The sequence below is a fragment of the Prionailurus bengalensis genome, chromosome C2 (genome assembly GCF_016509475.1).
Source record: "Prionailurus bengalensis isolate Pbe53 chromosome C2, Fcat_Pben_1.1_paternal_pri, whole genome shotgun sequence".
Lineage (NCBI taxonomy): Eukaryota > Metazoa > Chordata > Mammalia > Carnivora > Felidae > Prionailurus > Prionailurus bengalensis.
Window position 1 is genome coordinate 148,375,226 of NC_057350.1, and position 17,629 is coordinate 148,392,854.

General features: G+C 36.5%; 1 protein-coding gene and 1 pseudogene across 1 annotated transcript in view; one reads left to right on the forward strand and one right to left on the reverse strand.

Annotated features, from left to right (window-relative positions):
* STT3B (STT3 oligosaccharyltransferase complex catalytic subunit B) overlaps window positions 1-17,629 on the forward strand; it is a 108,277-nt gene that overhangs the window by 33,225 nt on the left and 57,423 nt on the right. Inside the window, exon 2 of the mRNA XM_043595603.1 lies at window positions 14,519-14,627. Coding sequence (XP_043451538.1) covers window positions 14,519-14,627 — 109 coding nt within the window. The remainder of the gene's footprint in view (window positions 1-14,518; window positions 14,628-17,629) is intronic.
* Window positions 10,425-11,610, reverse strand: LOC122492237 (annotated as a pseudogene).

Consider the following 17,629-nt stretch of genomic DNA (forward strand, 5'->3'; position numbering starts at 1 on the left):
GCTGTAATGTTTTGAATACAGAATTGTACTATCTCTACTAGAACCCAAGAGATAGAACCTTTTTTCCATAAATAGGATTCCATCATTTAATCTCATGCTGCTACTTTAAGGGGTAGTCTCTTCTCCCTAAATCAAGGACATAAGCTTTGCTTAATTTTTGAAAGGTATGTTGTGATGAAGAAATAATAAACTATAGGATTTGCAAGGATTAAAAAAAAAAACCAAAACAGCTGTGTGGCTTTCAGAATCAAGTTCTTTATTCCTATTTTCTTACTTTCCATTGTTTCCTGTAGATACAGGGAAAAGCAGTTACAGAATGCAGTGTCTTAGAAAGCCAAAAGACACTTTAGGTCTTACCTAATAAACATTGCAGAAGAAAACAAAATTAACGTATCTTAGCTTCTTTGTAAAGGTGGGTCTTGTAAGCCCTCTTTTATTTTTTTGTTATTGTTGTTTAATGTTTTTATTTAGAGAGAGAAAGAGTGTGTGTGCAGGGGAGGGGCAGAGAGAGAATCTCAAGTAGGCTCCATGCTGTCAGGACAGGGCCCAACATAGGACTTGATCTCACTATGAGAGCAAGACCTGAACCAGAATCGAGAGTCAGACACTTAACTGACTGAGCCACCCAGGCACCCCTCTTAAGACCTCTTTTAATTTGTAAATATGGCTATTGCTGTTTCCTTACCAATTTAAAAATCACATGTACTCTTTCATCCCCATTTTTTTCTCACATTTTTATTTTTTTTTTTAAATTTTTTTTTTTCAACATTTATTTATTTTTGGGACAGAGAGAGACAGAGCATGAACGGGGGAGGGGCAGAGAGAGAGGGAGACACAGAATCGGAAACAGGCTCCAGGCTCTGAGCCGTCAGCCCAGAGCCTGACGCGGGGCTCGAACTCACGGACCGCAAGATCACGACCTGGCTGAAGTCGGACGCTTAACCGACTGCGCCACCCAGGTGCCCCATTTTTCTCACATTTTTAAACTATCAGTTTGCTTGTTACTGGCAAGTAGTGGAATTACTGATATGCTTCTTTCAGAAATTAAACATGTCCATGTGAGAATTATTTTGTCTGTCTTAATAAAGTCATTTTTCCACACACTGGAATTGCAGAGTGGCTCTAGAGATTGGGTTGAGAGTATTTGGGGGAAGCATTCATTATTATTATTATTTTTTTTAATTATTATTTTTTTTTTCAACGTTTATTTATTTTGGGACAGAGAGAGACAGAGCATGAACGGGGGAGGGGCAGAGAGAGAGAGGGAGACACAGAATCGGAAACAGGCTCCAGGCTCCGAGCCATCAGCCCAGAGCCCGACGCGGGGCTCGAACTCTTGGACCGTGAGATCGTGACCTGGCCGAAGTCGGACGCCCAACCGACTGCGCCACCCAGGCGCCCCAGCATTCATTATTTTTTAAAAAATTTCATGAAAATGTTACACAAACCAAAAGTAGACCCATAATGATCTTCATGTAGCTATCATCTGTATTTAATAATTGCCATCTTTTGTCACACTTGTTTCAAAATAAATTATTGAAGTTAAAATACTGAAAGTTGTTTGACAATATTAATAAAAGATGGGATATATTTAAAATCTGATTAGTGTTCTCAGACTATTTTAAGATAGAGGTTATTTTACCACTTGTGTTTCTTTTATTTCCACTTTATTTTGGTGACTCCTGACCTTTAATACATTCATTTCTCAGTCAGTTTACCTAGTTTTACTTGGGGGAAGCTATAATTTGTATATGAGAGTAAGTTTGTGTGTGATATTTTCCATAATAAAGTTTACATATATATGTATTGTGTGGCTATTCAAAGACAGCGTATATGTAAACTATACACGTACATACATGTACACATACACATTCATGGGAAATTTGAAACATACACAGAAGTTAGAGCTGGGGAACCTGGGTGGCTTAGTCAGTTGAGCGTTCAACTCTTGATTTCAGCTCAGGTCCTGATCCCCGGGTTCTTGGATCAAGCTCTGCCTCAGGCCCCTTTCTGAGTGTGGAGCCTGCTTAGGATTCTCCCTCCTTCCCCAACTACCCCCCCCCCCCCCCGCCGTCTCTCTGTCTCTCTCTAATAAAAAAAAAAAGGTAGAGCTAATACTATAATGAATCTTGAGTACATATAGCCCAGCTTCAACAGTTACCACTTTATGGTCCTCTTGTTTTGTCTCTATCACCCACTCCAGTTACTTAAACATTTTTTAAATATGTAAATTGGACATGCTGAGATTGAAGACTGCTTTTGTGCACACAGTTGCTTGGGTTTAATGAAGAAGGGAATAGAAAACAAAAATGTAAGTCTGTGTTCCAATGACTGGTGTGCCAAAAAGGAGAATTAACTAAAACATTAGTTGAGTCTCGTGAGTGAAGTGCCATGGACTGGGATACCTCCAAGTATACAAAAATCACTAAGGAAAAATATCTTAGGTGAACTAGAGTAGAGGTTCCAACATGACGTTTTCAAAGCACAAGTGAAAATGGACTGGAAAAGGGAGGATAGAATATTACAGAAGCTTCTTCAGGAGTGAATTTCAGGTTTGAGAGGATTGCATGAAGAAGAGAGAGTAAAATGTATGCTTGTGGTGGGTTTCTATGTGGATGGAACAAAGACCTCAGAAGGACCATGCTAAAATTACTCAAGAAGGTGAAACTAAAAGCTGATAAATTCATTTTTCAGTTATTTACTATAATAGAATCCAGAGTAGTTGTGTTGTTGGTCCAGATGCTTTTTATATTTGTTTGGATTGGGTTGTTGGTTTGTTCTCCTAATTTATTAACTTTTCCCCCCTAGGTTCTTTTTGTAAGAAATTGAGATTAATTAACATAGAACAGTAGATTAGTTTTAGGTGCACAACATAATGATTTGATATATGTATATACTGCAAAATGAGTACTACAGTAAATTTAGTTTTAACATCCATCACCACACCTATAGATTTTTTTTCTTGTGATGGGTTTTAAGATCTAATAGCAACTTTCAGATTCTCAGTACAGTATTGTTAACTATAGTTATCATGCTGTGCATTACATCCTAGGACTTAACATATAACTGGAAGCTTGTACCTTTTGACCACTTTTCACCCATTTCACCCACCTCTTGTCCCCCAGTTCTGGCAACCATCAGTTTGTTCTGCAATTATGAGGGGTTTATTTTAGATTTCTTATGTACGTAAGTGAAATCATACAGTATTTGTCTTTATCTTATTTTACCTAGCAGATCCCCTCAGGGTCTATCCTTGTTGTCACAAATGGCAGCATTTCCTTCTTTTTAGTGACTGAAGAATAATATTTGTGTGTGTGTACACACCGCATTTTCTTTATCCATTAATTGATGGAATCTTAGTTTGTCTCCATGTCTTGGCTGTGCTGCAGTGAACATGGGGGTGCAGATATCTTTTTGAGATGGTGATTTTGTTTCCTTCAGATAAATACCCAAAAGTGGAATTGCCAGATCCTATGTGGCAGTTCTACTTTTGGTGTTTTGAGTAACCTCCATACAGTTTTCCATAATGGCTGCACCATTCCTACTAACAGTGTGCACCAGGGTGCCCTTTTCTCCACATCCTCGCCAATACTTGTTTTATTTCTTGTCTTTTTAAAAATAGCCATTCTAACAGGTGAGGTGATATCTCATTGTGGTTTTGATGTGCGGTGATGAGCACCTTTTCATGTACCTGTTGTCATTCGTATGTCTTTGGAAAAATGTCTATTTAGTTTGGATTGAGTTTTTAATATTCCCAACTGAGGGATTCTGGGAATTCACATAAAAGAAAATAATCAGACTATACTTGTATTAACAACTGAATCTGCAATATAGGGTTCATGATATTTTATAAAGTTAGATTTGCATGCTTCTGGTTTAATTTTTATAAATATAATTTATATGTATGTGCGTAAGTACAGACACAGTGAGGAGTACAATTATTTCCTGTTAGGCTCCAAACAAACTTCTGCATCATTTAATTAAACAATATTTTTAATAACAAGGAAAACTTTTTTTTTAATTTTTGTTTATTTTTGCAAGAGACAGAGACAGACAGAGCACAAGTGGGGGAGGGGCAGAGAGAGACGGAGACACAGAATTCGAAGCAGGCTTCAGGCTCTGAGCTGTCAGCATAGAGCCCAATGCAGGGCTCGAACTCCTGCACCGTGAGATCATGACCTGAGCTGAAGTCAGATGCTTAACCAACTGAGCCACCCAGGTGCCCCACAACAAGGAATACTTTTAAAAGATGATTACTGTTTATAAAAATTTTGACTAATATACATAGGTATCAATCTTGTGAGCCAAAACAAAATACTGAAATAAATTAGATGAAATAGTTAACCTCACTGGTTAACATCACTGCAACTATATGTAGCCTCAAGAACTTTGTTTTCATTTCTATTGAAAAATACACTTTTGTCTTTTATTTTTCATGAAGATTTAATTTGAATAAAGTTTCCATGCCCTTATAGTTTGAAATGTAGTAGATTATTCCATTTTGGAATTTCATATTGTGTATCTTAACTATTTCAATTAAGTTTGTTTACTTTGTAATTAATATGATTCTATTTTTCTGCTGACTGAAAAGATGGTCAATTTAGAATAAGCATTTGCAAGGTTTCTGGTTATAAAGTTGATGTAAAAATATCAGATTTCCTGTCAGTGTCAAACAAGTTTTAAAAAATAATTGAAGGTACCATTAAAGATGGGAATAAATCTAAGCAAAGATGTTGCAAGACCTCTAAGGTGAAATTATACATTTTCTGGAGAGACATTAAAGAAGATTTAAATGAAGGAGATAAACTACATTTATGGATTTGATGAGTCAGTATTGTAAAGATGTTAATTCTTCCCAAATTGATATATGGAGTTATGGACTTCCAATCAAAACGCCACATGTGTTTGGGTGTTTTTGTTTGTTTGGGTTTTTTTTTTTTTTTGATGGAATTGACAAGCTTATTTTAAAATTTATGTAGAAATGTAAAAGGACAAAATAAAAAACACAGTGTAAAAAAGTTGTACCAGATATCAAGATATAATTTGAAGCTCCAGTAATAAAGGTTGCATGTTATTTTTTTAAAAACAGTTTTTAATGTTTATTTTTGAGCGGGGGGTGCAGAGAGAGAGGAAGACAGAATCCAAGGCATGCTCTCGGCTCTGAGCTGTCTGCACAGGGCCTGACGTGGGGCTCAAACGCACCAACCATGAGATCATGACCTGAGCCAAAGATGAATGCTTAACTGACTGAGCCACCCAGGCGCCCCAAGGTTGCATATTACTGATGCAAGACGTAAAAGCCACTTGAACAAAATAGAATCCAAAAACAGATGTGCACATTAACAAACGCTTAAAATATAATGGAAGTGGAACTGTAGAACAATGGAGAAAAGATCATTGTTTTAATAAATGATGGGAGAATGATCATATGTAAGGAGGAAGTAAAAATAAAATTGAATCCCTATTTCTTACCATGTGTAATAATCCATTCCAAGTGTATTAAGGACTTAAATGAGTAAGTTGAAATTGTAAATGGTCATGAAGAAGAAAATAAAACAATATCCTTATGACTTTGGGGTAGGGAAGGGCTTGTTTAACCAGGAGAAAAGCACTAACCCTGCAGCAGAAGGTTGGCAAATTAGGTTTATGTCAAGAATTTTTATTCTTTTAAATACCATTGTGAGTGAAAAGAGAAGCCATGTAATAAAAGAAGTTTATAGCTTATAAAGAACTTACTTAGGGGCACCGGGGTGGCTTAGTCAGTTGAGCGGCCGACTTCAGCTCATGTCATGATCTTACAGCTCGTGAGTTCGAGCCCCATGTTGGGCTCTGTGCTGACAGCTCAGAGCCTGGAGCCTGCTTCAGATTCTCTGTCTCCCTGTCTCTGTCTGCTCCTCCCCTGCGTAGGCTCTGTCTCTCTCAAAAATAAACATTAAAAAAAGTTTAAGGAACTTATTTAAATCACTTAGAAAAAAAATGTCTAAAGCACTTCAACATACATTTTACCCAAGAGGAAATTTTTAATGGCTAATAAATATATGAAAAGTATTCAACCTCCGGAGTCATCATGGAAATGTCAACACATAGTTATCATTGTTGGCAGAAATCATGTTTGATAATCCTGTGTCGGTAATATTACCAAGCAACAAGAACTCTTGGATAGAATGTCCACTTTTTATTTACTTATTATTTCTATAGTCCTAGTTTTGCTGTCACACAGGGTTGTTTAGTTGAGTGCTGTGTCATCTGGGGGAGGAGTGAGAATGTGGTACTGTGTTACAGGTCTGAAAAAAAAAAAAAGTAGTGACTGCTCTAACACTGAAAGTGCCCTGTAAAATGAGAGTGTATTGCCTTGGGGCTCCTGGGTGGTTCAGTTGGTTAAGCATCCAGCTCTTGGTTTCAGCTCAGGTCGTGATCTCACGGTTTGTAAGGGTTTGTAAGTTCCAGCCGTACATCACACTCCGTGCCGTCAGCAAGGAGCCTGCTTGGGATTCTCTCTCTCTCCTTTTCTCTCTGCCCCTCCCCGTGTGCGCCCTCTCTCTCTCTCTCTCTCTCTCTCTCTCTCTCTCTCTCTCTCTTTCTCTCTCTCTCTCAAAATAAATAAACTGTAAAAAAATGTACTGCCTTTTGTAGTCCTGTTGTTTCACTCCCAGGGGGTAAGAGATGAAAGCCATAGGACATTCAGAAGAACCTTCATGCCGGTGGGTTGGAAACTGAGCCAGAAAATGGGTAAAAAATAAATGACAATTCAGGCAGGAGGAAAGTAAACTGAAAAATCAAAGAGAATGGGTATGTGAGAATCCATAAGGGAGTTCTGGGAGTCTTACATACCAGGAGTAACTTGATCCTGGGGATAAAATGGGACTAAACATTCTACTTCTGTTTATGTTTAGTTTTTAGGTACCTTGACTAGATTTTCAGTAGAATTTTAATGAGCTCTCTTGTTTAACTTTTTGATTATGCCTTCAGGTTTCCATCTCAGGAAATACAGTTAAATCAGTCTTAGTCTTTAATTTGGGGATACCATTTAAAATTGGCATTAGGTAGCTATCTGGGAAGCTGTCGTGATCTCACACCCACTGGAAAACATTTATGAAATCAGTTATTCATTCAACAAATACATGAGGGCTGCTGTCTACTACATGCTGTTCTAGATGTTGGAGACACAGTAGCATCCTAATTGGGAGTATTTATCTAGTGAGGTAAATATTAATCAGGTGGGCTAATGTGAAATTACATCTGTGGTAAGTATTAGGAAGAAAAGTACATGGAACATTTTCAGAACAGTATCCTAGAAATGTGCTAAGGTTTGAGGATAAGTTATTTACGCCAAGAGAGGGGAGATATTAGTCATCCAAGGAAAGGGAATTGGTAGTAGTCTGAAGATCCTGGGAAGGAGCAAAATGAGTCTGAAGAACTGAAGGATGGATTCAGTAGTGAAACCCCCTCCTCCCAAATCTGTGGTTTCGCTTTCCGTGGTTTCCGTTAACTGTGGTCAACTGCAGTCTTGAAGCAGATGATTCTTGCATCAGAAGGTCAACAGTGACTACATCACAGTGCCTACATCATTCATCTCGCTTCATCTCATCACGTAGGCAGTTTATCATCTCACATCAGCATGGGAGGATGAATATGGTACAATAAGATATTTTGAGAGAGAGACCATGTTCACATAACTTTTATTACAGTATATTATACTTCTATTTTATCATTAGTTATTGTTAATCTCTAACTGTGCCTAATTTGTAAATTAAACATTATCATCATAGGTATGTATATGAAAAAATGTATTTAGGGTTCATTGCTATCTGCAGTTTCAGACATCCACTGGGGGTCTTAGAACGTGTTCCCCACAGATAAGGGGGGCTACTGTGTGTGGCTTTGATTATGTTAAGAAGTGGAGCTTCTTTCCCTTTAATTTCTTAAAATTTATTAAAAATTTTTTGGAAGAGGAAACCTTTGAATAGTTTAGCAGCGGGTTGCAATATGATCGCATTTGCATTTTGAAAAGATGTTCTTAAGACATATAGACTGGGGAATTAGGAGATGAGCAAAAATGGATCTAGGGAGATGAATTGGGAGACTACTGCTGTAGCCTAAGGCGATAGCTTGGATCAGAGTGCTAGTACTGCAGTAGGAAAAGAGTAGACAAATTGTCCGATTTGTTGATGTATGATTCTTCATAGCAGTCTTTTATGATCCTTTGTGTTTTTGTGATATCAGTTACAGTAGACAAATTTTAGAGATCTTTAATAAGAAGTAGTATGACAACTTGATTGTGATTTGTGTATAGGATGTGAAAGAGAAGGAATCATCAATGATTATATCTAAATTTTTGGCTTTAATTTAGATGGCAGAACGCCCTAAAAGCAGACATAGTGTATATATTCGTTTCGAGGTAGGTAGGAAGAGTCTGATCATGAGTTTAATTGGATGTTGAGTTTGAAATGCCTTTGTGACATTCAAGGTAAAACTAAACCCAAATTTAAAAAAACCTACGTAGGCAGGGAGATAATATTGGTAAGTTGTTGAGCATGCTGGTAATACTTGTTGAAGAGACCCAGTTGTGACCAGCATCTTTTGGGGAGAGTTAGAATGAATTCATGAGAGGATCTTGGGGTAGGCAAGGCTGCCTGTACAGAAAGCAGGAAGAGGACTAGAGATAGGACGTAAAAATTAGGAGACTTGTAGTTATCCTTAACATTTTGAAATTTATCGAGATTGTGTATGAGGCTTTTTCCTCCAGTTAAGATAAACATGAAAACTTCTGGATTTATCTTTAGATTTCTTAATTTTTTTCATAATACTTCTTTCCAGTTCTATTGACATATAATTGACAAAGTTGTATATATTTAAAGTATATTGCTTGATGATTTGATAGACATAAATTGGGAAATGATTAGCACACAATTTAATTAACACATGCATTGCCTCAGGTAGTTACTTTTGTTTTGATGAGGGCTCTTAAGATCTACTCAACAAATTTCAAGTATGCAATATAGTATTGTTAACTATAGTCACCATGATGTACATTAAATCCTTATAATTTATTCATGTTATGACTGACAGTTTATACCCTTTGACCATCCTCTCCCCATTTCCACATCCCCTGGCAACCACGATCCTATTCTGAGTTAAACTTTTTTTTAAGAGTCCACTTATAAGTGGTACACAGTATTTTTCCTTGTGTAGCTTGTTTCCTCATAGCAGAATACCCTCCGGTTTCATCCATGTTGTTACAAATCAAATAGAAAGATTTCCTGTTGTGTTGTGGCTGAGTAATATTCCATTATATATATTTACGTTTTCTTTTTCCATTCATCCATTGAAAGACACGTAAGTTATTTCCGTATCTTTGCTGTTATGAAAATGCTACAATGAACATGGGAGTGCAGATACCTCTTCCAGATACTGATTTCATTCCTTAGGGTATATACCCAGAAATAGGATTGCTGGATTGTATTGTGGTTCCATTTTAAAGCCTCCATACCATTTTCCATAATAGCTATAACAGTTTATATTTCCACCATCTCTGTTTGAGATTTTGTTTTTTTCAACACCCTTGACAACATTTGTTACCTCTTATTGATGATAGATAGCCATCCTGATAGGTGTGAAGTATATCTCATTGTATTTTTGATTTGCATTTCCCTGATGGCTAGTGATGTTGAGCATGTTTTCATGTATCTGTTGACCATATGTTATCTTAGGGATAATTCAGCTCCATTTAAAAATCCGATTTGGCAGGGCTCCTGGGTGGCTCCGTCGATAAAGCATCTGACTCCGGCACGGGTCATGATCTCACGGTTTGTCGGTTCGAGTCCCACATCGGGCTCTGTGCTGACAGCTCAGAGCCTGTAGCCTGCTTCGGATTCTGTGTCTCCCTCTGTCCCCACCCCTCCCCCACTCATGCTCTGTCTGTCTCTCTCTCTGTCTCTCAAAAATAAATAAATACTAAAAAATTAAAAGAAAAGTCAGATTTGGCAGCGCCTGATTGGTTAAGCGTCGACTTCGACTCAGGTCATGATCTCACAGGTTCGTGAGTTAAAGCCCCATCTGGGGCTCTGTACTGACAACACAGAGACTGCTTCAGATCCTCTGTCTCCCTCGCTCTCTGCCCTTCCCCCATGCGTATACTCTCTCAAAATTAAAACAAAATTAAAACATTTTAAAAATCGGATTTGTTTGTTTGGAGGTTTTTGTTGTTCTTACTGCGTGCTATGGTTCCTTATTTATTTTTAGATACTGACTGCTTATTCAGTATGTTTTGCACATATTTTCTCTCATTCCATAGGTTGCCTTTTCATATCGTTGTTTCCTTTTCTAACTTTTTGGTTTGATATAGTCTCTTTACTTTTGCTTTTGGTTTTGGTGTCCCCTCCAGGAAAAAAATAATAATAATAATTGCCAAGGGCAATGCCAAGGAACATTTTCTGTGTCTTTTTTCCTAGAATTTTGTGGTTTCAGGTCTCACGTTTCAGTCTATAATACTTGATTTATTTTATTATTGTCATATTTTCACCATCAAAATAGATGATCTTGGGCTTTCCTTCTTGGTTTGGTATAAAGGCAAAAGAGAGACATTGGCTGTTTGACAACGTTAAAGCGAATTTCAGGAATGTCACTGACATCATGACCTTTGTGATCAAATCCAGCAGTCAGAACCTCATCATTTTCCTTAACAAAATCCAAACAACCATCATTGGGTACGAAGGCTGTGATTTTTTTTTTTTTATTTTTATTTTTTGCCATTCTTGATCAGCTGGACCCTGACACACTTCCTGATGGGAGAATTTGGCTGTTTGGCTTCAACCCCAACTTTTTCCAGCACAGTTCCTTTTGCATGAGAAACACCACCTAAAGGGTTGGCCTTCAGGGCTGTGACCATTAAATGGGCTTTCTTGTACTGTTTATCATGCCACTTCTGATCTTGTCAGTGGCCATGGAGCATCCTGGAAGTATGAAGATCTTGAACTCGCCCATCCTGCCTGTGCCACAGGCCTGAGCAAAAGAGCTCTAGAATACATTAAAATACATTAAAAATACATTTAACGTTTATTTATCTTTGAGAGAGAGAGACAGAATTCTGGCTGGGGGGAGGGGAGAGCAGAGGGAGAGGGAGACACAGAATCCGAAGCAGGCTCCAGGCTCCAGCTGTCAGCACAGAACTCGATGTGGGGCTCAAACCCATGAACCATGAAATCATGACCTGAGCCAAAGTTGGATGCTTAACTGATTGAGCCAACTAGGAGCCCCGCTCTAGAATACATTTTAGGTTAATTTGTGTGTATGGTGTAAGAGAAAGGTCCAATTTTATGCTTTTGCATGTAATATCCACCTTTCCCAACACCATTAAATAAAAAGACTATCCTTTCCCCATTGTTTGTTCTTGGCACCCTTGTCAAAGATTATGTATAGTGTGGGTTTATTTCTTGGCTCTGTATTCTGTTCCAGTGGTCTATTTCTTTGTGCCAGTACCATACTGTTTTGAATACTATAGCTTTAAATAGAGTTTGAAGTCAGGAAGTATGATCCCTTCACCTTTGTGATACCACATTCTTTGTCAAGATCGCTTTCTATATTCAAAGCCTTTTGTGGTTCCATACACATTTTTAGATTTTTTTTTTCTGTGAAAAATGCCATTGAATTTTTATAGGGATTGCATAGAATCTGTAGAATGCATTGGGTAACGTGGACACTTTAATGTTAATGGTTCAATTCAAGAATATGAGATATCTTTCCATTTGCTTGCCTCTTGCATTGTCACCATTTTCAGTGTGCTGGTCAGGTCTTACACCTTTGTTAAATGTATTCCTAAGTACTTTATTGACTTTAACACTATTGTAAATGGTGGGTTTGTTTTCTTAATTTCTCTTTCAGATATTTCACAGTGTGTAGAAATGCAACGGAGTTTTGAATGATGATTTTGTAACCTGCACCTTTACTGAATCCTTTTTATTCTACAGTTATTTAGTGGAGTCTTTAGGTTTTTTCTGTAGATAAGATTGTGTCTTCTGCAAACAATTTTACTTCTTTCCCAACTTGGATTCCTTTTCTTTTTCTTGCCTAATTGCTCTGGATAGGACTTTAGTTTTGTGTTGAATAGAAGTGGTGAGAGTGGGCACCTTTGTCTTGTTCTTAATCTTAGAGGAAAATCTTTCAACCTTTTACCATCGAGTTTGATGTTAGCTGTGGGCTTGTCATATATGACCTTTATTATGTTCAGATTACCTTCCTTCTATACCCAATCTGTTGAAAGTTTTTGTTGTGAAAGGATGTTGAATTTTGTCCAATGCCTTTTCTACATCTGTTGACATGATCATGATTTTTATTCTTCATTTTTATTAATCTGGTGTATCACATTTATTGATTTCCATATGTTGAACCATCCTTGACTCCCAGGGATAACCTGTTGGTTGTGCTCTATGATCATGGTGTGTTAAAGAAATGTGCTGTTGGTTTGCTAGTATTTTCTTGATTTTTGCATATATGTTCATCAGGGATGTTGACCTATAGCTTTTTTTGTTTTTTTTGTTTTTTGTTTTTCGCCTTGTAGTACCTTCATCTGGCTTCAATTATCAGGGTAAGTCTTGTCTCATAAATTGAGTTTAGACATGTTCTCACTTCTTCAGTTTTTTGGAAGAGTTTAAGGATTGGCATTAATTATTCTTTAAGTGTTTGGAGGAATTTGCCATTGAGGCCATCTTTTCTTTCTTGGGAGGTTTTTGATTACTGATTCAATTTCTTTATTATTGTTCTGTTTTGATTTTCTATTTCTTCCTGGTTCAGTGTTGATGTAGGTTATATGTTTTTATTATTAGTTCATTTCTTCTAGGTTGTCCAGTTTGTTGGTGTGGGTTTGTTCATAGTTGTCTCTTATAATCCTTTGTATCTTTGTGGTTTAGGTTATAATATTTCCCCTTTCATTTCTGATTTTATCTGAGTCTTGTCTCTTTTCTTAGTCTAGCTAAAAGGTTATCAATTTTGTTTATCTTTTCAAAAACACCAGTTCTTAGTTTAGTTGATCTTTTGTTTTTCTAGTCTCTATTTCATTGATGTCTGCTCTAATCTTTGTTGTTTCCTTTCTTCTGCTAACTTTGGGTACAGTTTATTCTTCTTCTAGTTCCTTGAGGTATAAAGTCAGGTTGTTGGAGATCTTTTTTTTTTTTTTTTTTTTATTTAATGTAGATGTTTGTTGCTGTAAACTTCCCTCTTAAATCTGCTTTTGCTGCATTCTGTATGGTTTACTATGTTTCTATTTGTGTTTGTCTAGAGATATTTTTTACTGTCCTTTTTATTTCTCCTTTGACCTATTGGTTTTTCACAACTGTTTTTAACTTCCACATGTTTATGAATTTTCCAGTTTTCTTCTTGATTTCTAGAGTCATACCATTGTGGTTGGAAAAGATACTTAATATAGTTTTAGTCTTCTTAAATTTGTTAAGACTTGTTTTGTGACCTAACATTTATATCCTGGAGAATATTCTGTGTGTGCCTGAGAATAATATGTGTTCTGCCACCGTTATATGGAATGTTCTGTATTAATCCGTTAGATCCATTTGGTATGAAGTGTAGTTCAAATCCGGTATCAACTTACTGATATTCTTTCTGTATGTTCTGTCCAGTATTGAAAGTAGGGCATTGAAAGTCCTCTAATATTATTGCATTGTTCTCTATTTCTGCATTTGGATCTGTTACTATTTGCTTACTGTATTTAGGTGCTCTGATGTTGAGTGTGTATATATTTATAATTGTTATATCCTATCAGGCTGCCAAGGCCTGTCTTAGGTAGTCTCTGGAGGTAGTCTTATTTCTGCTTCCTATGGTATTCTTCCATTTGTTTTTGATGCTTTCATATTGCTTACTTTTCTCAAATATTTGATATTTGGGCGTGTTCATTTTTGTATTTGATGAAATTTGTCTAAAAATGGTCCAGTGCATTTCTTCTCATTTATCTTTTGTCTTTCATTGATTAAATTTCTCATTCCTTAAGGTCATTCTTGTGTTACAGTGCTCTTACACTTTATTTTCTTATGGTTTTAGTGCTATTATAATTTATTGCTTATTCCTGTAATTTTTAGGGTTGTAGGACTGAAGGCGATCATGTCAAGTTATTCTGATGCTGTCTTCTGTCAGTAGTTATTAATCTTTTGAGAGTCATTGACTTGGACTGTGTGGTGAATTCCATGTACCCTCACCTTGTTTTGTTTAAATCCATAGCCATGTACTGCCTGCATCCTAAGCAATGACCAAATGTTACTTTGAGCATTACTCGTTTTGTAGGCATGGGTTGGGGGTTGGGGGTTGGGGGGGAGGATGGGCCTTTGTTTTTAGTTATATTGGTAGTATTATAAGCCTATTCCTTGAAGAATAATGTTACTCAGTTTCTATGAAAGAAATATTTATGTAGCTATAGAGTTAAATATAAAGATATTTGTTTTTATAATATTAAAAAGACAGAGCTACTTGTTTCTAGTAAGCAAACTTATAACATTTCCTTTTTTCCTGTTTTTTCTAGGTTTAACTATAGATCAACACATCATCTTGCATCTCATGGGTTCTATGAATTTTTAAACTGGTTTGATGAAAGAGCATGGTATCCACTAGGAAGAATAGTAGGTGGTACTGTAAGTATCTCTGCAGTTATTTATGTTAATCACAAAGTTTTATAGTTATTTGAGTAAATCATTAGTTACTAAGGTGATGGAGATCCTTGAAAGCTTTGTATAGCTAACTAATACAGTTTTCTGTAGCTGATTATCCAGTATTTTTTTATTTACTAAATCTCTTCCTGACACTCCCTCCCCACCCCTTCCCTGCACATGTTTGTGTTATCTCATACTAGCCACTATTTCTAACAAGGGGAGACAGGGAGGGGAAATTTCTTGTCATAGTACATCTTAAGTTCAGGTTATTTGCGGTTTTATTTTATTCTGTAACAACTTTGTTGAAATCATATTTTTTGGAAGGAAATCGAAATTTAGAAGAATCAGATTAGTTTCAATTTTTAGGTCCTAAAGCTGCCCTAAATTACTTCAGGTAATTGAGTATTGATCATAGCTCATGGGAAGCTGTTATATTCAGAATGTGACATAAGGGAAAATATGTATGGGATCTGGAATGTAGGAAGAATGTTAAAAAGAAAATGATAGGTAGACATCTATGGGGAACATCTATTTAGCCTTATTTTTTGTTAGAAGTTTATCGCTTTTGTTAGATTTCTTAACCCAAAGAAACTTTGACGCTGTTGATTATCTGCATTATATATTTGTCTTTTGTTATGTTAATTTCAGTTTATTTCCTTCCCCACATTTTCTTGAGATTATTTTGATGTTTTTCTGACTTCTTGATACTTTACTCAATAACCTTTCTTTGTTTTCATTTCATTTCATTTCATTTCATTTCATTTCATTTCATTTCATTTATTATTTTAGAGAGAGAGCGCACACAAATGGGGAAGAGGTGCAGAGGGAAAGAGAAAGAATCTTATGCAGGCTCCACTCCGAGTGCAGAGCTGTACACAGGTCTTGATCCCACAACTCTGGGATCATGACCCAAGCTGAAACCAGCAGTCATGCTCAACTGACCACCTAGGCACTCCTGATGTATTTATTTTAAAACTATAAATTTCCCAATAATCACTGTTTTAGCTACATTTATGATGTATAAGGTTTGATACATAGTATTTTTATTTTCATTCAAGTTGAAATTTAATTTCCATTATAATTCCCGCTGGTACACGGATTATTTAGAATTTGAGTTTTAAACATAAGACTATTTCCTAGTTATCTTTTTTTACTTTATGCTTCTATTATGGTTAGAGAACAAACAGAAATTTCAGTCCTTTGAAATTTTTGAGACTTGATTTGTGGCCTGGCATATAGCCACATTTTATAAATGTTCCCTCTGTGTCAGAAGAATACGTTCTCCATGATAGTGAGATGTTTTTCTAATCTGGGGCATCTTCTTATCCTTGATGTAAACAGAGATACAGAAACAAGGAGAGGAGTCATGATGGTCTCCAGGGCAGATAAGGAAAATATATCCTGTTATATACCTTAGTGCAGTATTTGATGAGTACAGTTTGTCTCCTGGCATGTGTATAACTTTTTATTTTGAATTCGTCGTCACTGGAGGGCTTGTTTTCTTCTCCAAGTGTCCTGGTATTTGGGACCATTTTTGTAATACTTTTTTCTCATTTGCTTTCACCCTAGCCAATAGGGGTTTTACTGGTTTTAGGACAGTTTTTAGAGGTTATTTGTCAGCTTGAGGCTTCTTACATCTGAAGTTGTTGTAAATGTGGAACTCACATTTACACATGTATTGAATGAGTTTCTCATTTTGTTTGTATTCAAAGCTTTGGAAGTAAGGCAAAAAAAGTTCCTTACTGCTTCCCTTGATGGGTGGGTATAATTTGTCTAGTCTAGTTCCATAAACAGACCCTGGGTTTGTGCTGGGAATTAGGTGTTTTCTCTGATCCCTGTCTGGAGCCGCCCTGCTAGCCTCCAGTCTCAAAGATGTGTGTCCAGCCTGGAGTGTTTTTTCTTTTCTCATTGGGGCTCCCTTGGCATCAGAACCTACTTTAAATTCCTTCTATGTTTTTGGCATCTAGAAGCTTCCCTTTCTTGTGAGCTTAAATATGTTTTTGTTGTTGTTGGGTGGGTGTTTTTGTTTGGTTGGTTTTTAAGGTCCTTTGCTCCTATACTTGATGTATTTTCGCTCTATTTTGTGTGTCAACTTAGTCTGCCATATTATCTTGGATGTATTGACTACCTTAAGAGGTATTTTCAGATTCATTTTCATTTTGTTTTTTAATATGGCTGTCAAAATCGTGCGTTGGGACCTGGTATTCTATGTGAAAAAGCACAAAATTTTAGTTTTTAAGAATTGTGATGATTGCCACACTTTACCCCCTTCTTTAATCACATTCTCCTTCCATGCACTGAATAGGTATTGTGCATCTATTTTATGCTAATTGTTGTTCTGGGTGCTGGGGAAACTTTTCCTGCTCTTCCAGAGTTTATATTCTTTTAAGGGTGTTGAGTTTAATTGATAATAAAGTAACGAAAAGTATGTTAAATGGTGGTAAGTGCTAAGGAGAAGAAGCAAGGGAAGGAGTTAAAGACCATAGAGAGTTTGCACTTTTAATCAGTATAGCTCGGAAAAGAAACGTAACTTTTTTTTGTAGTTTCTGTGATAAAAGAAAGGAAAGAATCTTTCAGGTGTTAGATAAGGATGGAAATGTAAATACACATTTAATCACCTATGAATAGCTAAAAAACAATATCCTACTTATTTTTCTCTGAATTCTCCTAATGTTATCCTGTTCCTCTTTTAGGGTAAGGTTTAATTGGCCTCTTGTAGTTTCTTGTTATTCTCTTCCAGCCTTAAATACTAAGTGGTGTAAAAATGTTCAACCTTTCAGGATCCCAAAATAATTATCTTTGAATTCACCAATTGACTAGTTGTATTTTTTGTTTTGTTTTGTTTCCCTATTTAGAGTTGTTTACATTCCAAATCTTGGGTTTGAAAGGCAGGAAGACACTTAAATAATATGGCACATAGCTTTTCTTCTCTTTTTTTCTCACCCCCCTTACATACACAAAATTGTGGGCAACGTTGGAGCCTG